Source organism: Talpa occidentalis, unplaced genomic scaffold (assembly GCF_014898055.3).
Source record: "Talpa occidentalis isolate TD23 unplaced genomic scaffold, MPIMG_talOcc4v2.1 talOcc4.12, whole genome shotgun sequence".
In the NCBI taxonomy this organism is placed as follows: Eukaryota; Metazoa; Chordata; class Mammalia; order Eulipotyphla; family Talpidae; genus Talpa; species Talpa occidentalis.
Window position 1 is genome coordinate 69,407,733 of NW_023601212.1, and position 23,921 is coordinate 69,431,653.

Here is a 23,921-nt window from a genome sequence, read left to right on the forward strand (position 1 = left end):
TCGCTGGCTGCTCCCCTCAGCAGTGTATTTCAGTAGATCCCCCAGTCTTGCTTCCCACTGTTTCTGGTGAATCCTCTCTCTACCCCCCAACCCCACAGGCCTCTGGCCTGCACCCCAGTTCTTGTATGCATAAATACATCTTAAAAAGAAAATTCTGAGAGTTCTGCTGGCAGATCAAAAGTGTGTAAAGAACACTCAGTCACTCAGTAATATTTATAGAGTATCAGTCGTCATAGTTTCTATGATCTGGGTGTGTTTGGTCTACGCATGTTTACAGTTCTTGAGATAATGTGAGATAATGAAATTCCCTCCACCCTTTTTTTTTTTTCCTTCAGGATTTATTTATTTATGCAAGCACTGGGGTACAGGCCAGAGGCGCGGGAGGGTGAGGGGATTCACCAGTGACAGAGTAGGGAGCAGTACAGATAGACGGACTGAAACACACTGCTGAGCGCATCAGCGGGCGAGACAGGAGAGGTCTGCCATGCCGAGTGGGAATCTCTCTGGCCGGCCGGCCGGGAATCAAACCGGTGCTGCAGAGGCTGCGGACAGCTTCACAGCGCTGCGCTCAACCCGCTGCGCCACCGGGGAGGCCCGAAACTCCCACTATGAGGTGAACGCTCTCTTCTCCCTTTCTCTTCCCTCTCTCCTCGCTGGGCTACCCAAGCCCCGGAATGCTAAGGAGCTGACAGAGGAACACAATTTGGGGCTCTATAAAGGTATCATGCCTCGTTTCTCCTGGCCCTCCCCTCACCCCCCGCATATTGTGTGTTTTTCACTTATCAAAGGTGGGACCAAGTTTCTGAGGTCCCCAACAATTTACACGCCAACAACAAAGCGTGGGCTCTTCCGTGGTTCTCCATGGAGCCCAATTCGGAACTCGGCCAGGCGGAGTCCTCACCGCCGGAACGCCGCCCAACCCGCCGTCCTCACCTGCGGGAGGTGCGCGGTCACCTCCTGACCGACAGTCCCCTCAGCCAATCAGACGCGGCTGGGCTTGGACGGCCCAATCCCCCGGGATAGCGAGTCGCGGGTCGCGTCGCACCTGGCGGCGGTGAGTCACTCGGCGGAGCGGCGTGCCCCTCCGCCAATCGGGTTGCGCAGGGGCGGGGCGCCGGCCTATGGGGCGAGGGGGCGGGACTTCAGGGCCCCACCTGGCGGCCGAGCGCAGAGCGGGCGCTGCTGTGGGCGAAGCGCGGTGTGCGGGGCTCCGCGGCGCTGTTCTTCGTGGTGCTGATCGCTATGGGGTCTGAGACGAGGCCAGGGAGGACGCAGTGGCTGCTCTTCACGTTGGTGATCCTGTGTAAGTTACCCGAGCTCGGAAGGAGTCGGTGGGTCGGTCGTAAGGTAGAAGAGGGCGCTCCCCACGCCCTTTGCCGCAGGAGGGAGGAGTTCCGAAACCCGCCGGTTTTCTTCTCCGCGTCTTTTGAACTGGCCCCGGTCCTCTCGACAGACTCCCCTTCTCCCTGGGCAGAGGGTGGCTCTCCTCCCCCACACCGGTGAGCTGTGATCGCACTCGGTACACCCACCCGGAGCCAGTGCCCCCTCCGCAGCTCCCCTCAAATAACGGGGAGGGCCATGGGCGCAGCGCCCACATGCCTCCAGCCAGCGATCCCCCGCCACACGCACCTGGGGAGGGCCACCTTGCCGCTCGCTCACCCAGCAACCCCAGAGAAGCCGGGATCCTCTCACCCCCCACCCCCGCTTCCCTTGGCCCTTGACCGCCCTGTTCCCGAAGGGTCTTCAGAGAAAACCTAGCGGAGGTGGGTGGACGGAAGTCTCTTTTCCTGGCTGTTGCTGAAGCGGACTTTTTAGCCCTCCTGGATCTTTGGGTGGTGGTTGCTCTGGAGAAGGTCGGTGCAAAGTTGGAAGAGGAAATCTGAAGTGCCTTAGAGCATATCATTCAAAGTTCCTCTCCAGAAGAACTACCCCAAGAGTCCATAACAAATGTTGTTGACTGAGCAGCCATTCCTCAGGGAGCACCTATCTGTTGGTTGGCTGGATCTTGCTCAGAGCCCTAACTCTGCCCTCCCCCTGGCCGCCTAGAGTTTTTGTTTCCTTTGTAAACTCCCTTTCCGGTGGAACAATGAGGCTCACTTGCCGGGACTTGCCTCTTTCTATGGATATAGTCAACCTGTGTCAGCACCTACAAGTGTGTCTGTCTGATTCCTGAGTGTCTGTGTGTGTCCTTCTGTGGAAAACAGTCAGTGAGTGTTCTGTAGGAATCTGTTTTCAATTCGAAGCTCATGTTTTAGGAAGTTTAAAAGAAATGAGTGATGAAAACTAGTTATCGGTGATCATAAAGCAATTCATTTTGCTTGATTTTGAAGGGTGGAAATAGATTCCCCTGCCTTACACAGGTGCCTTGACCTTTCATTTTCTCTCTTATCACAAAAACATAAACCCTTGGGATGGGCTAGACCAAAGGCAACTCCAGTTCTCATTGTACTGAACAGATAAGGAAACAGGTCCAAAGAGGGGAAATGACTTTTCCAGATTGACAAAAGAACCTGAGGGTGGAGTCTCCTGACTCCCTTCTCCTTCCACTCCTGGGTGCAGAATCCCAGTCTCCATGATGGCAAACATCGGTTAGGGCTACTGTTCCAGAATCTGCTATCTTATTACCTTTTTCAGTCTTTCTTTCCCACTAGAATCTTTCTTCTCTCACCTACCTCTTCCTTTCATTCTACTCTTCTGTGGTGTCTCTTTTCTTCTCCAACTTCCATTATTTCCCCACTCTCATCTATTCACTTCTGACTGAATCTTAGAGCTACTGCTAATGCTCATTTTTTTTTTGGGTTCTGTTTGGTGGTCAGTACTAAAGACTTTGCCAATGAAATACTGTTCTATGGTCTAGTACATTCCTCCCCTCTCCCTCTCATCCCCTAACCCTAGAAGGTTCTTTTTCTATGTCAGTGACTGGTTTTGTGACCATGTTTATCAGACTTAGAAGCTTTCTGGAAGCTGTGCCTGTCTCCCCTTCCTTTTCTCTCTCCCTAGTTTTTGATATTATTTGTGAAAATTGCACGAGACTTCCTACTTGCACTGAAAGAACTGTGATTGTGCCTTGCTGAGCATGGGAATGGCAATGGATGTCAGGGACCTAAGCAGCTTAGGAGCTTGGGAGGAGCCTGAAATGCTGCTATATTAGCTCGACAGGACCATGCATCTTGGGAAGTATCATGTGCAGGGGGTGGAGAAGCTGACCTTGTTACATTTAAATTGGCCTAGACTTGGGGTGGGGGAAGCGATTTGATTATGAAATGAGGATGACAATAGGAGCCTGGCCACCCCACCTGGTTCCAGCTTGACTCTGCTTTATTGTGTCTTAGGCTTGTAGTTCAGTCTTTTCATCTGTAAAACAGGAGTAATAATACTTGTCCTAACCTTGTCCTGAGCATCAACCTGGATAATAGCTACATTACATAGACACAAAGGGATTATTATTGGGCAGCTATTACCCCTTTGGGTTTTGTTAGGATGAAAAAATGCTGTCCCTAGTTGAGTAGGTCAAAGGAAGCCGGGAGAGACTCTGCTAGATCCCAAATGGCAAGAGTGAAAAAGTAGGGTGTCCTTTTTGGGCATCTAGTCTGTCCCCTGCCTCTGGAATGTCAGAAGCATATATACAAGATGCCCAAGTGGTGCTTATTGTGGATGTTGCCATCAGGGAGGAAGAAGAAGGGGCAAGATAGAATTGACAGATCAAGCAAAGACCCAGCCCCAGCCTGGGGAACCTAGTGGAAGAAGCTCTGAGCCTACTGGGACAAGGATGGGAGACTAAACCCTGGGAGAACTGTGTTTGGCAAAAGCTAAACTGGTGACAGAGAATGCCAGTTTTTTCCTCCCCATCTGGCGAGAGCCTACCTACAGTTAGCAAATTTTCCAGCTCTCTGCCAGCTGAGGAGGGGCAGGTCTGCTTGGCAGGTGGTGAGTGAATAAGATGACATTGGTGTAACCACAGGAAGAAAGAGGAACCTGAGCTCCCTACCCCCAACTCAAGCATCCTGACTTCATCATGGTGATCCAGGAAGGAGGACACTGAATCTGGGAGCCTCCAGGTCCTGGTGTAACCTGTTCAAGCTCTTCTCACTTTGCTGTTCAGGGTTAGACTTACTCAAAACTGTAGCCTGTGAATCCTGCTTACTTCTCTCTCCTGCATCCCCTCCCCACCCCTCCCCCTGGAATTTACTCCCAGGAAGGAATTGTTCCCTCGAAACTAGAGACCAGTGACTGACGTCTGCTGAAACTAGGAAGAGAGTGCTAGTGGAATTCCAGCACCTTAGTTTTTCTCTCCATTCAGAACTCTTATATTTGATGTTTCTCTTCAGTTTCTTTGTAATGGGGACGCGTCTTGATCTCCAGCCTCCTTTCAGTTTGGTGTAGAGCTGCTGCCATTTAACAAATAGTTTATTCATTTAAAGTAGGTTAATCCACAGGGCCTCCCTAGTGGCGCAAGGGGTTAAGCACAGCACTGTGAAGCTATCCACAGTCTCTGCAGCATCCCCGGCCTGTCAGGGAGCTACCCACATAGCTCAGCAGACCTCTTCTGTCTCACCCACTGCTCCCCTCAGCAGTGTATTTCAGTACATCCTTCTGTTCTGCTTTCCACTCTGTCTCTGGTGAAATCCTCTCACCCCCTCAACTCTGGCCTGTACCCCAGTTCTTGTATGCATAAATAAATCTTAATAGAGCTTGGGTTTTACACCTGCTAGCACTGAGGAGAGAATGTGGGGCTTTCTAACGACAGCTTCCTTTTCAGAAAGGGTCTGATGGCCACTCAAATGTAATTGTGGGAGAGGCTTTGCCCTTGTGAAGGGAGTGTGGGAAGCAGAGTGAGTGGACGCAGTGGGGGGTGGTTTCCAGGCATTGAAAACTCAGAGTTCATCTGCCTGTGACTCCCTGATAAGCAGAGTTTCTGTCCCAAGTCCGCCTGTTGTTTGTTTCGAAACATGGGGGTGGGACAGGAGGAAGCAGCTGGCTGGCAGGAAGTTTGATGCCAGCTCCTGGAGTGAGCCCTGGTCTGGGGGAGAAGGGCGGGTTAGGGGGGTGGGGGTGGGGGAGGGAGGAGCCTAGCAGGTAGAACTGGAAATTCTGCTGCGGGCAGGAGGCAGCTCAGAGTGAGCACTCTCTCTCGCTGCCATTACCACTTTCGGCTCAAGGCTGTGCCAGGTGACCTACGTCTCTGGAAGTGCAGCCAAGGGTGGCTGATTAGACCTAGCCCCGCCTGCTGGGTTCACAAAACCCTTGCCCACGCATTCCTTATCTGGCCCTCCTTAACCTCCAGGAGTGAGTCAGTCTGCAGAGAGTGGTGGAGGGAAGGGCAATCTGGATGCAAGTCCTAGGTCCAGGTTCTCATTGTATTGCAATGTCAAATTTATTTGTTAACCCAGTTGACGTTGGTGTTTATTATGTACTGAGCTCTGTGCTGGAGATTTAGAGGTAAAAAATAATACCAGCTTTGAGGGGGCCAGAGGTACTGGTAACACTTAGCTTACATTAGGTAAACCCAGCAAGCTGTCATGGTTGCTGGTGGCTTTTGGAGGCTTGCTCTCATCCTCCCTTAAAGCTGGAGGTTCCTATGAGACTCATATGCCTAGAAAGGAAGTTGGGTGAATATGTAGAGAAACCCAGAGAGCTTCCCTCCTTTTCCTTCCTTAAAAAAAAAAAAAAAAAGAATTCAAACAAACTAATGGCATGAAAGCAGCTTTTGGAAAATTCCAATAATTAACAGGATGCATAGGGAAAACAAAGTTTTCTTTCTTTCTTTTTTTTTTAAGATTTATTTATTTATTTATACAAGCACTGGGTACAGTCAGAAGCGCGGGAGGGCGAGCAAATTCACCAGAGCCAGAGCGGGGAGCAAAGTACACTGCTGAGGGGAGCAGCAGGCTGCAGCAGGAGAGGTCTGCGCTCCCCTCCTCCGGTTGCCAGGGAGCAGCCGGAATCGAACCGGCATCGAACCGGCGGGCCGCGGGCAGCGCTCAACGGCTGCTCCACGGGGGAGGCCACAAAGTTTTCTTTAGAAAAGCAGTAGAAAGAAGAAGCTGTTGTAGGTTTGATCTGATAGAAGGAGTGGTTGGTGGTGGGTTCTGTTTTGTGTCTGGAGGTCTCCACCCTCTGATCACCTTCTCATCTCAATTGCTTCTTTTTTTAAAAAGATTTATTATTTTATGCATACAAGAACTGGGGTGTAAGCCAGAAGTGTGGGAGGTGAGAGAATTCATCAGAGACAGAGTAGGGAGCAGAACAGACAGATGTACTGAAATACACTGCTGAGGGGAGCAGCGCATGAGATAGGAGAGGTCTGCTGTGCCATGAGGGTTAGCTCCCTGGCTGTGATAGAACTCATGCCAATAGAACTCATGCTGCAGCAGCTAGTGACAGCTTGATAGCCCTGAAACTTTAACTCCTGCACCACCAGGGAGGCCCACATCTCAATTGCTTCTCCTGGCAAAACTGTGCTGAGGAGGATAAGAACTAATCCTGGTTTCTCTGTTCCCAGGAACTAGATAAATAGCAACTAAGTAAAACATAGAGCATCAAAGTACAAAATGTCATCAAAGTACAAAATGTTTTGGGAGCATAGAGAAGAGAGTTACTTTTTTAAAAGATAATTTTCTTTTATTAAGTGATACATGCTCAATGTAGGAAAATAGGAAAACCCAGAAGAACATTAAGAAAATAAATCATGGGCCTCCCTGGTGGCGCAGGCAGTTGAGCGCAGCGCTGTGAAGCTTTCCACAGCCTCTGCAGTGCTGGGCCGGCAGCAGAGTTGCCCACATGGCGAGGCAGACCTCTCCTGTCTCTCTCCTGTCTCGCCCACTGCTCCCCTCAGCAGTGTATTTCATCAGTCTGCCTGTTCTGTTCCCCGCTCTGTCTCTGGTGAATCCTCTCACCCTCCTGCGCATCTGGCCTGTACCCCAGTTCTTGTATAAATAAATAAATCTTAAAAAAAAAGAGAATCATATTTAATCCTATTGTCTAGAGAAAAACACTACTGCTGGCATTTCATTCCAGTCTTTTCCACTGAATAAATGTAATTCTATTTTAAGTAAAAGACACCTTAAATATAATCTTTTTAAATGTTTATTTATTCATGCATACAAGAACTGGGGTGCAGGCCAGAGGTGGGAGGGGGTGAGAGGATTCACCAGAGACAGAGTGGGGAACAGAACAGGCAGACTGACTGAAATACACTGCTGAGGGGAGCAGCAGGCGAGACAGGAGAGGTCTGCTGCACCATGTGGATCAGCTCTGAGACTTAACCCCTAGGCCATCAAGGAGACCCCAAAACTGGTTGTTTTTATGTTGTCAAATTAATCACCATTTTGTTGTCTCTGGGTTTTGTGTCAGAGTTAACTGAGCTAACACCTATTCATGGAGGTTCAGATGAATTCACTCATGTCTTTTTTAGTACCTTTATGGTTTCACATTTTTCATTTGGATCTCTAATCCATTTGGAATTCTTTTTTTTTTTTTAAAGAATTATTTATTTATTTATTTATGCATGCAAGCAAGCACTGGGTACAGTCAGAAGCGCGGGAGGGTAAAAGAATTCACCAGAGCCAGAACGGGGAACAGAACAGATACACTGCTGAGGGGAGCAGTGGGCGTGGCAGGAGAGGTCTGCGTGCCATGTGGGACCCTCGCGCCTGCAGTGGGGATCGAACTGGCGCTACTGGCGCTACGCTGTGGACAGCTTCGCAGCCCAGCGCTCAACCGCTGCACCATCAGGGGAGGCCTTGAAATTCATTCTTGTGTGTGGAATGAGGTATGGTTCTAATTTTATCTTATTCAAAATAGTTACCTAGTTGTTTCAACACCATTATTAAAAAGATATCTTTGCTCTAGTAATTTGAGATGCTATCTCTCACTTTTGACATTTATTTAATCATTCTTTGCTTCCTGGTATGACACTATTTGGAAATTTCCTGTTAGTATTTTTTAAATCATCCATTCCCCCCCCCCCTTTCTTTTTGCCTCTCCTTTCTGGCTTTCTTTTATTTTTCTTTGCTTTTGTGATCTGTCTGATTTTCCCCATCCTCCTCCTCCTCCTATTTTATTCTCCTTCCTCACTTTTCTCTAAATTAAAATGTTTATACATACTTGCAAATTATGGTAATGTAGAACACGGAAAGAAAAAGTTACCTCATCTCATTTCAGATTATACATATGGTCAAGTGTTTGGAGTCTAAGAGGTTTTTGTTTTCATGCTTATACTCAGGTTATTTTTATATTTGGGCATAGTCCTATGCCAGTATAAATTGGTCAACCTTGACCTTTGGAAAGGCAATATGTACATTTTACATAGTTGCCTGATGTATCATGACCTGGAGCTGGATTACCTGGGTTACAATCCTAGCTCTGCTACTTACTAGCTCTGTGACCTTGAGCAAATTGCTCAATTTCTGTGCTCCACTTAACTCTTGTAAGATGGGACCAAAAATATTTATCTCAGCATTACAAGGACTAGATGAATTAAATCTTTAAAGGACTGAGAAGAGTGCCTGGCACATATATGTTAACTGTCACTATTTTATACAGCAGTTTTCTTGGTTATGTTCCGTTACTGGGGATTCACCCTGATGCCCCCTGCTGATGCCTCTCTTAGGCTGTTGTATTAGTCAGCCAAGGCTGCCATAACAAATGCCACTGTGTGGCTAAAACTATAGTCTAGCCCTCACTTCCAGAAGATAGATTCCTGGAAGCTGCAACTGTGTGTGTGTGTTTTAATGCATACAAGAGCTGGGGTGTAGGCTAGAGGTGTGGGGTGGGTGAGGGTAAGAGGATTCACCAGAGACAGAGTGGGGAGCAGAACAGGTGGATCTACTGAAATACACTGCTAAAGGGAGCAGTGGGCAAGGCAGGAGAGGTCTGCTGTGCCATATGTGGGTTACCTCCCTGGCCATGGTTGGGATAGCACTGAGACTTTAACCCCTGCACCACCAGGGAGGCCCAAAGCTGCAACTTTGAATGAAACAACCTATAACAAATCCAATTTGACCATAGGCTAATTAATATAAATAAGAGTTAAGTTCCCATAGCATATTTCTGGTCACAAAAACATCCTAAACTTCTAAATAAAGACTCCAAACACTCCTGATAATTCAATGATCATTTGTCTTCATTCATCCACTTTTCAATCCCCTTTTTCCAGTTCAAGGTCTTGGGTGGCCAGGGCGTGGCCTGGCAGCTCTAGGTCAATTTAACTTAATATCTTCAAAGATTGTGTCACCAGGGCCTCCCTGGTGGTGCAGGGGATTAAGTGTCAGCACTATGAAGCTATCCGCAGCCACTGTAGCATGAGTTCGATCCCTGGCCAGGGAGCTGACCCACATGGCACAGTAGACCTCTCCTGTCTTGCCTGCTGCTCCCCTTAGCAGTGTATTTCAGTCAATCTGCCTGTTCTGCTCCCGACTCTGTCTCTGGTGAATCCTCTCACCCCCAGCACCTCTGGCCTACACCCCAGTTCTTGTATGCACGAATAAATAAATATTTTAAAAATAAATAAAAATAAAGATTCTGTCACCAGATACAGTCACATTCTGAGAGACTGTGGTTTGGGAGCTCAGCATACAGATTTTGAGGGAACACAATTTAGCCCATAACAACTACAATCCATTTTGGAGATCACCTCTGCAAAAAGAGCAATGTTCTGGCCTTGGGCTTCCTCCCCAGTGACTTGTGTTACAAGAAGCTTTTTGGTTGCTCTTGTGGTCATGAAGACAATGGGGTGATTTACATGGAAATACAGCATTCTCCAACTTTTGCTGCATTAGAAGACTTCCTTATGCTTCTACTTAATTTATCTATCCTTGTGCTTCTCCCTTATTTGTCTATGCACACTTCCCATAGATGCATGAAACCAGTCTGCCATTGTGTGTGCAGACACACAAGACATTGCAACCCAGGTGCAGAAACCAGTCCTTTTAGCAAAAGGACAGGTGGAAATTTTCCGTGTGTGAAGAATTTTAATTCTGTGTTAAAACAATGAAGCAAATGTAAAAGGCCTTTATTTTTAAGTTATGAAGCTGAAGAATTAAAAAAAAAATACAAACCCTTTGCTCTTATTAAAATCTAGGGTAGTCTTTGGCGCCTGTTCTTTTTCCTTTGCATGTACTCCATCTGCCACTTTGAAAAATGGGCTTATCTTTGTGTGTGTGTGGGGGTGGGACCCTCGCTCGGAGCTGCAGAGGCTGTGGGCAGCCTCGCAGCCAAGTGCTAAACCTCTGCACCACCAGGGGAGGCCCAAATGGGCTTATCTTTGTAGATAAACCTTAACAAATAGATGTTACAGCGAATGGTCAGCTGTGACCTAATTTAAGGGTCTGTTGTCAATCTGTACCAGGCATTTTGCTAAGTGCTGAGTGCTCATAATAACAGCAGGCATTCCCTGCTCCCAGGAGGTTTACTGTCTAGTAGAGGAATGCACGTACACAGATGATGTCATCGTAATGGGAAAGTGCGTTGATAGTGTTTTGCAGGGGTTCTTCTGTCTGAGAAAGGACTTAAGCTGGGTTAGTTGAGGACTAGGGGTGGGGTAGGTCATTTCTCAGAACAGACCACAGACAAATAGCTTCTGACCTGATGGAAAAAGAGGGGAAAGGTTGCTCCACTAGGCCTCCCTGGTGGTGCAGTGAGTTAAATCACAGCACTATGAAGCTATCCCAGGCCAGGGAGGAGTTGGATCCCAGGCCAGGAAGCTAATCCACATGGCACAGCAGACCTCTCCTGTCTCTCCTGCTGCTCCCCTCAGCAGTTTATTTCTTTAGATGATTGTTGTGCTCCCCACTCTGTCTCTGGTGAATCCTCTCACCACTCCCAACACCTCTGGCCTGTATCCCAGCTATTGTTTGCATAAATAAATCTTAAAAAAAAAAAAGTATTGTGAGCAAGGGCAGCGATTATGAAAACAGCTGCCTTTGCTGGGAATTATAAGTAGTTTTGTATGCCCAGAGGGTAAATTACAGCACCTATAGAAGGCGATGAATATGATAAGCTTAAAACAAGGTCAGTAGTACAGGAACTTTTTCACTTGCTGAAGAATTTAAATTTTATCTTAAAGGTGATGGAATCAATGAAGGCTTGAAGCGGATGTCAGATTTGTATGTTTAGGAAGGCTCTATATTATCATGTTGCATCACCTCTGGAATTGGACTGCCTCAACTTGAATCCACACCTCCATAACTGCTGTGGGCCTCAGTTTCCCCATGTAGAAAATAGAGGTGATAATAACACCCACTCTCCCAAAGTTGTAGAGATTAAATGATTGTTTATGTGATGTGTTTACAGCAGGCAGTGCCTACCTTACAGTAAGTGCTCAATAAATGTAACTCGTACTCCTGCAGTGGCAGGGAGGATAGGTTTGAATGGGTCATGATTAAATGAGGCAGACAGACCAATTGCAGTTCTTTGGGTGATGATGGTTTTACAAAATGGCAATGGGTATGTACAGGAGGGACCTAATTTGAAGGATTGGGAACTGATTTATCATGTTAGGTGTTTTTTTTTTGTTTGTTTGTTTTTAAGATTTATGTATTGGGCCTCCCTGGTGGCGCAGTGAGTTGAACGCAGAGCTGTGAAACTGTCTGCAGCCTTTGTAGGACAGGTTCAATTCCCAGCCAGTCAGGGAACTCCCCTCATGGCATCGCAGACCTCTCCTGTCTCACCAGCTACTCCCTGCAGTAGTGTTTTCAATGCATACAAGAACTAGGGTACAGGCCAGAAGTGCGGGGGGGTAAGGAGATTCACCAAAGACAGAGTGGGGAACAGAATAGGCAGATCTACTGAAGTACACTGCTGAAGGGAGCAGTGGGTGAGACAGGTGAGGTCTGCTGTGCCATGTGGGTAGCTCCCTGCCTGGGGATTGAACTTGTGCTGCAGTGGTTGAGTATAGTTTCATAGTGCTGAGACTTAACCCCTTGTGCCATCAGGGAGGCCCCTCATGCTAGGTGTTTGATTAGAGTGAAAGAAGCAGTGATGGCTTAAGTGCCAAGAAAGTGGGGATGCTACCAACCTGGAGAGGGGCAGGAAAGAAGAGCGAGGCTGAAGATGTCACCAAGCACTGTGAGATGCCAGGAAGGGTGTGAGGTCCAGGTGTAGATGTGATAAGTGTGCAGATCAGGTGAGAGGTGGTGCTAGAGCTGGCTGTGGGTGAATTTGGGGCTATTTGAAATTTCCTGGAGAGAATGTGGAGAGGAAAAAAAGGCCAAAAAATGCTGGGATGGACAGAGGAAGCACTGTTCAAACAGGGGACTAAGACAGAACCCTGAAGTAGACAGCGGGATTATCTGCTGAGGAGGTAGGGGGGTGACCAGTGGGGTCACATGTCTTACAAAGACCACAGTAGGTAACTGAAAAAGCAAAATACTGGACATCCTTACTTCCTTCCTTTTTTTTTTTTTTTAAAGATTTATTTATTTATGCATACAGTACTGGGGTACAGGCCAGAGGTGTGGGGGGTGAGAGGATTCACCAGAGACAGAGCGGGGAACAGAATAGGCAGACTGACTGAAATACACTGCTGAGGGGAGCAGCGGATGAGATAGGAGAGGTCTGCTGCGCCATGTGGGTAGCTCCCTGGCCAGGGATTGAACTTGTGCTGCAGTGGCCACAGATAGCGTCATAGTGCTGCATCTTAACCCCTTGCACCACCAGGGAGGCCCCTTTTTAAAAATTTTTTTTAAGATCTATCTATCTATTTATTTATTTATTTGTTAAAGAATTGGTGTGTAGCCAGAGGTGTGGGGAGTGAGAGGATTCATCAAAGACAGAGTGGGGAGTAGAACAGGAGGATCTGCTTAATACACTGCTGAGGGGACCAGTGAGTGAGGCAGGAGAGGTCTGTGGGTTAGCTCCCTGGCCTGGGAAGCTGTGGTAGCACTGAGACTTAACCCCTAGGCTTCTAGGGAGGCCCTAGTTTCAACTTTTTGAGGAGCCGCCATACTGTTTTACATAGAGGCTGTACCAATTTACATTCCTACCAATACTGTACCCGAATTTCCATGTCTACACACTCCTTCCAACCCTTGTTCTTTCTTGTCTTTTTAAAGATCACCATTCTGACAGGTATGAAATAGTAATCTCATTGTGATTTTGAGTGAGAGCTGTTTTAATATCAAGGCAAAAAGCAGATACATTGCAGTAGGTTCATGGTGAATGGATGTGGTGGACTGAAAATCGTGCATGTAGATAATATTAAGTTTGGAAGAAAGGGACCTCCATGGTGGCGCAAGGGGTTAGGTCTCAGCTCTAAGAAGCTATCTGCAGCCATTGCTGCATGAGTTCCATCCCCAGCCATCCAGAGAGCTACCCACATGGTAGAGCAGACCTCTCCTGTCTCTTCCGCTGCTCCCCTCAGCAGTGTATTTCAGTACATTCTCCTGTTCTGCTCCCTACTCTGTCTCTGGTGAATCCTCTCACCCCCCACACCTCTGGCCTGTACCCCAGTTCTTGTATGAATAAATAAAAAAATCTTAAAAAAAAAAAGTTTAGAAGAAAGAATAAAATAAAACAACACCAACAAAAACAAACAAAAAAAGAAGTTTGGAAGAGGAGAGAATCAATTTGTCCAACTAGATCAAGCTAGGTGTGCAAGAATTCAGTGGAGGGTTTCTGTTGCACAGTGGAGGGCCAGATACCTGTTGATATCCTTGACTAGTGGCTTTTCTTGTTGTGAACATTAAGTTAAGCATCACAGTGGAAAGGATGTTTTTTTTTTTCACAGCCGATTTGTTGTGTGAATCGCTAGGACATTATTTGTGTGTGTGCATGCCAAGGCTGCACACAGGTCCAAGGTTACATGCAAAAGGGGGTCTGTGATGAGGCCAGGGAAATACAAAATAGGGAAAGAAAGTGGGTGAGGAAACTGGATGTCCCAGTGTAGGTGCTTGTGTTTCAGAAAAGCTCTCAGTTCTCAGGTCTGTCCACGAAGGTTCTAGAGAGGAACTGGTCTTTCAAGGAAGCTACAATGACAGAGAAGAGTTTGGTGGGTGGGAGAATGTACTTTTCAGGCACTATTTATATTTGTTTATATGTCTTGTTGAAGAAAACTTATTTTTTTTTTAAGATTTACTTATGTATGCATACAAGACCTGGGGTACAGGCCAGATATGCAGGGAGTGAGAGGATTCACCAGAGACAGAGTGGGGAGCAGAACAAGTAGATTGACTGAAATACACTGCTGAGGGGAGCAGCTGGGAGTCAGGAGAGGTCTGCTGTACCATGTGGGTTTCTCCCTGGCTGTGGATCGAACTCATGCTGCAGAGGCTGCAATTGCTTCATTGTGCGGTGCTTAACCCCTTGCGCCACCAGGGAGGCCCATGATGAAGACTTTGAAGTCAGAAAAGAAGTGTGTACAAAAGGCCTATGGGCAGATGACAATTCAATGTAATACTTATTTGGTGCTTCCTGTTGGTCACTGTTGTAAACACTTTATTTGTATTTGCTTGTTTAACTCGTAACAACAGTGCTTTGATGTAGAAACTGTTATTATCCCCATTTTACAAACGGACAAACTGAGGCTCAGAGTGCCTAGTGGCTTGCCTGTGTTGCATGACCTTGTAAGTAAAAGTAACTAAGCTGGGATTTGGGTGCAGGGAGGCTGGTTGCAGGGCCTTGTTCAGGGCTGGGGAGAGGAGTGGCCTACATAGTTGATCATCCTGTGCTGACTTGAAGTGTGTGGTGCTGAGGCCTAGGCCTGACTGCAGTGGGGTCGACAGTCACAGTGGTGTTCGGAACTTGGGGTGAAGCCACAGGCAGGCAGACCTCTGCAGTCCCACATCAGAGAGCAGGGGGATTCCCTGAGGGAATGGCCTGTTCTTTAAACCAGAGAAAAGAAGCCGGCTAGGGAGTGGTGATCCTGATTGATGAAGGGGAGGGGAAGAGGCCTGTAGCTGATGGAGGATAAGAATAGAAAAACTGGAAAGGAGGTGCCACAAGATGGAGAAACTCACCTGGGAAACTTGCCGTGTGCCACTGAAACGGGAGCTCTGGTGAAAACTTTCCCAGAGTGAACTCAAGAACCTCGCACTTCAAACCTACTGACTCTAAAAAATGACATCATAGCCACCGGGTTTGTGAATATACGTGATGTCATGTGAATGTTTAGATCTGATGGCCAGGGAGGATTCAAAAATAAAAGAACTTTAAACTTTTAAACTCAAGTGATGCAAAAATAACCATCAAATTCATATGCTGTGATTTTTTTTTTTTCTTTTTTGCTGTGTGTGTGTCTCTCTGTTTCAAAAGCTGGTTTTTACTTTAATTAGAAGCTGTTCTTTATTTGGGTGGTGTCATAGATTGCGCTCTTAGGAAGCTGACTCTGAAATATCAATTACTGTACCAAGACATTTATTAGGGAGTGTTCTTGGGATCCACACCTGGAGAGGAGGGGAGCAGATGTGGGCCGAGGGGAAGGTGAGTTGCACAGTAGTCACAGCTTGGCCTAATTTTGCTCCATAGGGAGCTGTGGGGCCCAGTAGGCTTCATTGTTGAGTCCGAGTTGCTGGGGCTTTATTGCCTTGCTCCTCCTCCCACTGGGTACAGCTGTGCCTGTCCCTGGGAGGAGGGTGCCCCTGGAGGTAGGATGCCCTGGGTCTCATACCCCTGGGTGAGGGAGCAGTTTCCCCTCTGCTGGTGGCTAAGGGAGGGCTTTCTTCTGGCAGGTCTCCCAGCAACCTGGCCAACGGGAGTCCCTCATTCCTGAAGAGAGATCTGCTTCAAGCATCACAGTTGTAAAATTTTGAGAATCTTAAAAAAACAGAAGGCAAAAAGGGCCTCCCCTGGTGGCTCAGCGGTTGAGCAGTGGGCTGCGAGGCTGCCCGCAGCCTCTGCAGGGCCGGTTTGTTCCCTGGCCAACGGCAGAGGGTCCCACAGGGAAAAAAAAAAAAAAAAAAGGCAAACAAGCAAAAAATGAAGGCATCTCATTGATTAGCTTTCTTAATGAAAGTTGAGTAAGAAAGTCCTCAGTTTTCAGTTCAGTGAAAGTTGCTTAATTTAATGTCTGTGTCTGATATGACATTTGATTAAATGTATTAAAGTATAATGCCAAATGTACAGATACAGGGTAATAGTGTTAGAAATAATTTATAGGCAAAATGGGCCTGACTTTTATTTTTTAAAGGTTTTTTAAAAAGGTTTTAAAGGTATTGGTTTTTGCATAGAAGTGGGGTGTAGGCCAGAGGTGTGTGGGTGAAAGGATTCACCAGAGACAGTGTGGGGAGCAGTACAGGTGGATTTACTGAAATACACTGCTGAGGGGAGCAGTGGAGAGATAGGAGAGGTCAGTTAACTCAATTGTGGGTTATCTCCCTGGCTGGGGATGGCAGGAGCCATCACAGTGATAGTGCTTAGTCTTTTTTTTTTTTTTTAAATAGAGGCATGTTTTTATTTATTTATTTATTTGTTTGTTTGTTTGTTTTGTTTATACATGTACTGGGTACAGTCAGAAGCGCGGGAGGGTGAGAGAATTCACCATAGCCAGAGGGAGGAACAGAACAGGCAGACTGACGAAGTACACTGCTGAGGGGAGCAGCGGGCGGGCAGGAGAGGTCTGCGTGCCATGTGGAACCCTCGCCTGGCAGCCTGGGATAGAACTGGCGCTGCAGAGGCTGCGGGGAGCTTCACAGCCCAGCGCTCAACCACTGCACCACCAGGGGAGGCCCTGGATGACATTTTATTCCATAGTTGGCTTCTGGTAGCAAATGACTTTTTGGAGACAGCCCGATTTATAAAGACTCGTATACTAAGGAAAGAGGAGGCTTAGGGGTAATCATCTGAGTTCTGTCATCTCCTTGCTGTGAAATCTTTGGGGTCACTTAACCTTTTAGACACTTAATTTTCTCTTCTTTAAAATGGGGAAGATATTACTTATCCAGACTAATTCACAGTGTTATAAAAGTATTCTCTAAATGTTAATGCTAACCAGCAAACAACACCTAAAGGACTTTAGAAAACACCTAAAGTTCAGAATGCTTCATCTTTCAGATGAGACAGGTAGTCTCGAGACCATGTTCACTTTTGTGAGTATTAAATAAAGGAGAAATGTACTTGCCTTTACCTGAGGAAGACAGGACAAGCGTCAGGCATTCTCTGAGCTTGAGCCTTGAGTGCAGGTATATTAAGTGTCATGTTTGCAGAATCCACTGTCAGTGGGTTTTTCTAGGGATGTGTGGCCCCATGTTATTTATTTAGCCTTGCCTCTTCCCTCCACCCCCACATACCTTCTCTGATTTGGATGGATCACCTGAGCCAGGTCCTGGTCTTGACTTAGTACCAGCTGTGTGATCGTAGGTGTACTTCTCATAGGCTCAGTTCCTCATGGAAATTTTGGATAATAACACTTGTCCTGCTGACCTGTCATGCTTGTTTCAAGGATCAAATGATATAGTGGATGCAAGAACATGTTCAGAAGCCCTGAATGCCCTACAGATGTCAGGGATTATTATTATTATCTTCTGCATGGCTCCTCCCTCCCGCCCTTGCCTCCAGCTTTGTGGGCTTCCTGCCAGGATCGTCTTGACAAGTGGCTGCAGTGACCTGTTGAGAAGCTTTCTTGCTTTCTCCCAACCATGAAATGTCATTTGCGAAGCTACTCTGGTATTCAGAGGATTCTAATTAGATTATTTGGGAGGGAGAGAAGGCGAAATTAAAAATGAAATAAATTTCATTTGCAAGAATTATTTCCTTTCCATTGATGTGATAAAAGAATATTGGCTTGCAATTATAGCAAAATGCCTATTGGAAGCTATTCTCTTTGCGATACTGGTCAGAAGGTATGAGGAGAGCTGGTAGAGCTCAAGTCCCTTCACCTTAGGCTCTTAGCACAGAGAAGTGCTGGAGAGCAGCTTTGGATACCCGGTGAGCATGCTGCTCTGCCTTCTGCACCTATTTCTCTGATGTATCCTCTTCTCTTCCCAGGCTCCCCAGCACTGGGCAGGGGTAACGTGCACACCTCCAGTCCTAAAGTGGATGTTGCTGAGAATAAATGTGAGTTGGAAGGGGCCATGGGGGTGGAGGGTAGGGAGGCACAGACCCCCAGAAACCTGGATAACATCTCACCAAAACCACAGTGGGGCACTAGTTCCCCATTTTCTCCACTTGCTACTGTTCCTTCCTCCCTCACACTTTGATCCTGTCTGCAGCTGTCATGTTGTACTGCTCCTACTCGGGCTTTACCTCGCCCCGTGTAGAGTGGAAGTTTACCAACAGGACTGGCACCACTCTTGTCTGCCACGACAGTAAGATTACCGGTGAGTGAGTCTCTCCTTCCTAGTGGCCCGTTGTGGAAGGATGGGTTGTGTCTAGGTTGGGGAGGGGGAGGGCGGGGGATGGGTGTGCCCAGGGGCTCATATGCCCCAGCCTGCCCATCACCCTTCCTGGGGGGATACAGGACAGTCCCTGTGTCTTAGGTGTCACTGTCACCAGAGTGCCTCAGCTCTCCAGCTCACTCTGCCCCTGCTTCCTCTCTCCTTGACAGCTTCCTTTGAGGATCGAGTCAAACTCTCGGATTCTAACATCTACTTCAATTCTGTGACCCGGAGAGACAATGGGACATACACCTGTATGGTCACTGACCCCAGTGGCAACACCTATGGGGAGGTCAACATCTATCTCACTGTGCTTGGTACCTGTCACTTGTCTTTGTGTGGGCTTGGAATCTACCGCCTTTAAATCCTTAAAGGCTCTGTGATGTTTTGAAGCTGGTGGGTGGGTGGGATTCAGTGCCTCCAAGGAGAGGATGACCTTATTTGGAATGACCTAAGGGCATTAAGGGAGGGAGGCTAGAGCTGAATGGGATTTCCTCCTAGTCCATACATATTCCAGGCAGCCCTCCCTGGCTTGTCATCAGCGCCTTCTCTCCCTTCCCAGTGCCTCCATCCAAGCCAACAGTCAGTGTCCCCACATCGGCCACCATCGGGAGCCGGGCAGTGCTGATCTGCTCAGAGACTGATGGTTCCCCACCCTCCAAGTACTCCTGGTACAAGGATGGGGTGCAGATACCTTTAGAGCCCAAGAGCAACCGCGCTTTCAGCAACTCTTCCTATACCCTGAATGAACAGACAGGGGAGCTGGTATGGAAGGGGAATTGGGGAGAGGTGGGAGGGGCATGGTTATGGGTACCCTGAAGGTGGGGAGGAAGAACAAGCTATATTCATGGTAAACTTGGCATTGGGGTCAGGAGACAACAAAGATAGGAGCTTGGTTTTCTTCAAACAGAGCCAATTTGATTTGTTTTCAGATCTTTGATCCTGTGACGGCTGCTGATACTGGAGACTACTTTTGCCTGGCACAGAATGGGCAAGGGTCACCCATGAAGTCAGAGATCGTGCGCATGGAAGCTGGTGAGCGAGGGTGGCTCGGACCACCTGGGGAGGCGGGTAGAGGTCTGATTTCCATCCTGAATTTGGTGCTGTTCTCAGTGCCCGGATTGAGCATCCAGGTGCCTGACCTCTCGTCTATGTCTCACAGCGGAGTTGAATGTGGGGGGCATTGTGGCAGCTGTCCTGGTGACCCTCATTCTCCTTGGACTGTTGATCTTTGGTGTGTGGTTTGCCTACAGCCGAGGCTACTTTGACAGTAAGTTTTTGCCCTCACAGGCTCTCTGACTCCACCTTTGGGCAGGGTGGGGGTCCTGGTACTGTGCCGCATGTGCAGTGTGCCAGTCCTGTCTTCCTGCACCGTGTGATCTTCTAGCCTGCTCAGGTTATGGTCCTGTTTTTTCTCTTTCAGAAGCAAAGAAGGGGTGAGTGAGCACCGCCGTGGGCTCTTCCAGGTTGAGGACATGACGGACATGCTTGGAAGCTGAGCTGGGCCCAGGGGAAGGGGTTGGAGATGGAGGCAGCTAGCCCGGGAGGGAAGACAGCGGGTTTGCGGCCCTGCTTGCTGTGGCCCTGGGCCTGTCCTTTCTCACAGGGCCTACTGCCCCACCCACCCCACCCAACTTCTGGAAAGCTCTCAGTTCCAGCCTCTGAAGCTGGCAGGCAGAGGTACAGGTGAGGGCTGAGTACCTTGTCTTCTGGCTTGTCTGCAGGACCTCAAGTAAGAAGGTGATTTATAACCAGCCCACCACCCGCAGCGAGGTGAGTGTGCCTGTTCTGGGACCAATGGGGCAGGGGGTGCAGCTGGAGTGGGGGTTCTGGCCTGTGCTCTGTGTTGGAGGAGTTATCCGCTACCAGGCACTATAGAGAGGTGACTGGATGTTTTGTTTCCTCAGGGGGATTTCAAACAAACCTCCTCCTTCCTGGTGTGACCCTGGCCGGCTGTCTCCTGTCCTCTGCTTGCCTTACTTACTCAGGTGCTACCAGACTCTGGCCCCTGACTCTGTAGTTCACAGGATGCCTTACTTCTCACCCCCACAGGGACCTCTGTTATCTTAGTGAGGATGTGTTTTTAATACTGTTAACCCCTTCCTCTTTCACACCCTCCCTTACCTTCCCACCACTGCTGAGTGGCCTGGGACTTGTTTAAAGCTTTCGTTTCCCACCACCACAAGGGATCAGGCAACAGTCAACCAGTGATGCATGTTGTTTCCCTTCCAAGCAGATGGTGGGGGTGGTGGGCACTCACTCCCCACACCGGACGATAGTGGCCGTTGAATGGGAATCTCAAGCCCAGTTCCTTGGCTTTCCTCCTGTACTGAGGCTAGTCCCAGCTGTTCTAATGGGGATGGGCAGCTGGAGCAGCAAAAATGAGTGTTTGGGGGTGATGTCACGTCTCTTCGTTCACCGGAGCCCATCTTCTGACTTCCCATGGGAGTGCCATGAAGACCCTCTTGAACACAAGCAGACCAAACCCGACTGTGTTGGTAGCAAAGATGGGAGCTTTTGTTGAGAACATGCTGAGCTTTCAGGAGGCAAAGCTGTAAAGCGATATACCACTGATGCAAAGAACTGGAGCTGGTTCTCAAGCCATCACTCTTCCCTTGGCTGGAACAACTGGACAGATCCTTTTATGATGTCTATGGGGACCTGTGAGGTTGTCTTAGTTCTTTGATGAGCTCAAGTATGCATGACATGTGTGTGGGCATGCGCGCACCCGCGTTGTCTTAGCTCTGTGATGAAATCGAATGGGAGGAGGGCTTCTGAGTACTTTGATGAGATTGTGTGTGTGTGTGTGTGTGTGTATTTGTATATAGCCATTTGTTGCTGGAAATAAAAATCTGGTATGTCAAAGCTGCTTGTTGTAGGGAGTGGGGGTAGTGAGGTACCCTTGCTCCATTGTACAAACAGGTCCCCTAAAGCTCTGCTTCCCAGCTACCTGTGCTGTCCCCACCCTGTTCACTCCCTGGTTCCTGTGCAAGCACTGGACCACATTCCAGAACAATCTGAGACACGCCTTCCTTACTGGGAGTTGCCAGGGTGATGCTGCTGTGCTTTGGGGTTCTGCTTGGCCTCTTTAATTCCAGTGAGAGGAGAAAGTCCCCCCTCCTACCCCACTCCAACTAGGTGCATTAATGGGCTTCTCTAAGACCACAGGAAGACCCTCTCTAAGGCCTGTGGTAGGGGGATTCTCACATTTGAAAAACCACTTTAGTAGTAGGGTAGAATAGTGACTACACTTTATTTAGTGGGGTGGGTATTTGAGAAAATTTGAGCGCACAATTAAGGACAAGCAGGGTGGCCCATCATTGCTTTGCTCATTCCCATCTGGATGCTTCCTTGCCCTTAAGTTTCTATTTTCCTTCCACCACAATACCCTAGTCTATTTATTAACTAGCAAGAGGGCAAATTGGGGTCCTGATCTTGCTTCCAGTGGTGAGTATTAAAGCCATATTCTATTATCTGGAAATCCCTAGCAGAATTTCGGTTTCTTCTCTGTCAGAGATACAAAAGGAAAAACAAATCAAACCATCAATTAAGGGTCATGCATCAATTAAAAAAAAATAAAATTTCCAGATGGAAATGAAATCTAATTAGACAATAAAAGAAATTATAAAACGGTTCAGCAAGAATGAGATTTTTAAAGTATGTTTCAGTTCTGTGTCAGGGTTGGGAGAGGGTGGGAGGGGATGTGGAGGAAAGGCCATAGGAAGCAGATGAGTTGGCTCCTGTGGGTCTGAGGTGAATGGCTGCCCCCTCCCTGGGTCACTGTCTTGAGTGTGAGTCAGTTATAATCCGCCTTGGACTTTACATCTCCACTTGTAACAACTGGGTTGGGAGACACCCTGTCTGCTTTCATTTTAGAATGTTGAAACTAATTTTTGTAATAAATGTTTATTTTTCACATTGACTTTGTTTAAATCCTGAATTAAAAGAATTGGGACTTCCAGAGTGACTTGGACATTCAAAGTCTTCCTGATAGTTTTGTTGATGAAGAGGTAAGGGACAGGGCCTCCCTGGTGGCCTACGGGTTAAGTCTCAGTGCTACCACCACAGAGGCCTACTGAGAAGGCCTGAGTTTGATCCCTAGTCAGGGAGCTAACCCACATGGTGCAACAGACCTCTCCTATTACACCCACTGCTCCTCTTAGTAGTATGTTTCAGTAGATCTGCCTATTCTGCTCTCCACTCTGTCTCTAGTGAATCCTCTCAAACCACCCGCCTCCGCCGCACCTCTGGCCTACACCCTAGTTCTTATATGCAAAAATAGATAAATAAAATCTTTCAAAAAAAAAAAAAAGATAAGGGATCTCTTTCCCTGAAGCCCCATATTCATGTTTTAATTCAACTTACCTTTGGCCTATGCTTGAATAGGAATGACTCAATTGGACATTTCTTACCTTAAAGGAACACAGAGGTATTGATGTTCTGAGACTGGACCCATGGTGGTCAGGGATAAAACAAGTGTTATGGATGTGTTTTCTGTTCATGTCCTAACTATTTACAGATCAAGGCGGGGCTGGGGGATTGGAGAGGAATGAAGCTGGTTCATTTTTTTTTTTTTTTTAATTTTTTTTTAATAGAGGCATGTTTTATTTATTTATTTATTTGTTTGTTTGCTTGTTTATACATGCACTGGGTACAGTCAGAAGCGCGGGAGGGTGAGAGAATTCACCAGAACCAGAGCGAGGAGCAGAGCAGGCAGAAGCAAAGTACACTGCTGAGGGGAGCAGCGGGCGGCAGGAGAGGTCTGCGCCATGTGGGACCCTCCTCTGGTGGCCGGGGAGCAGCCGGGGATTGAACCGGCGCCGCAGAGGCCGCGGGCAGCTTCGCAACCCAGCGCTCAACCGCTGCGCCACCTGGGAGGCCCGAAGCTGGTTCATTTCTGAAGAAGGAAACAGTATGTTTGTTATCCCTTCCTAGGCACTTGCTGTAAAAACTTAAAGAAATGGAAAGTTTTTCTCTTGGTAGGTAACTTACATGATTACTATTATCCATTACCTTACTAGATATTATTATCCCCATTTTGTAGATGGGGATGAGAGGCACACAAGTGCTGAGAACTTGTCCAAATTTACCCAGTCAGTATACTGCCCTCTTCAGTGACCCTGGGTGGATGGAGAGGAATGTAGGAGGGTGGGTTCAGATCTGAACTTTCTCTGTAGAACCCGTGTGTCCTAGTAGAGAGGGCGCCTTGAAAAGTAATGATGAGGTGGGCCTCCCTGGTGGCACAGCGGTTGAGTGCTGGGTTGCGAAGCTGCCCGCGGCCTCTGCAGCGCCGGTTCGATCCCCGGCTGCTCCCCTGCCACTGGAGGAGGGTTCCACATGGCGCACAGACCTCTCCTGCCGCCCGCTGCTCCCCTCAGCAGTGTACTTTGCACCTTCTGCCTGCTCTGCTCCCTGCTCTGGCTCTGGTGAATTCTCACCCTCCCGCGCTTCTGACTGTACACAGTGCATGTATAAACAAAACAAACAAACAAATAAATCATAAATAAATAAAAATACATGCCTCTTTAAAAAAAAAAAAAAAAAGAAAAGTAATGATGGGGCCTCCCTGGTGGTACAGAGGTTAAAGTCTCAGCTCTATCGAGCTATCACCAG

At 47.7% G+C, this 23,921-nt stretch overlaps 1 protein-coding gene across 1 annotated transcript; it reads left to right on the forward strand.

Annotated features, from left to right (window-relative positions):
- Positions 1–1,163: 1,163 nt before the first annotated feature.
- F11R (F11 receptor) lies at positions 1,164–22,461 on the forward strand. Its single transcript, XM_037506656.2, has 10 exons — positions 1,164–1,303; positions 17,920–17,988; positions 18,144–18,251; positions 18,479–18,625; positions 18,871–19,073; positions 19,241–19,343; positions 19,471–19,578; positions 19,732–19,744; positions 20,033–20,081; positions 20,216–22,461. The coding sequence occupies exons 1-10, from the start codon at positions 1,243–1,245 to the stop codon at positions 20,249–20,251; spliced, it is 897 nt and encodes a 298-aa protein (XP_037362553.1). The 5' UTR covers positions 1,164–1,242; the 3' UTR covers positions 20,252–22,461.
- The last annotated feature ends 1,460 nt before the right edge of the window (positions 22,462–23,921 follow it).

Excerpts from the sequence above, each read along its gene's own strand:
- F11R (XM_037506656.2), top strand. The coding sequence starts at position 1,243 with ATGGGGTCTGAGACGAGGCCAGGGAGGACGCAGTGGCTGCTCTTCACG. Across the intron at positions 18,626-18,870 it reads CATCTATCTCACTGTGCTTG|TGCCTCCATCCAAGCCAACA; the intron begins GTACCTGTCACT and ends CTCCCTTCCCAG. Across the intron at positions 19,074-19,240 it reads ATGAACAGACAGGGGAGCTG|ATCTTTGATCCTGTGACGGC; the intron begins GTATGGAAGGGG and ends ATTTGTTTTCAG.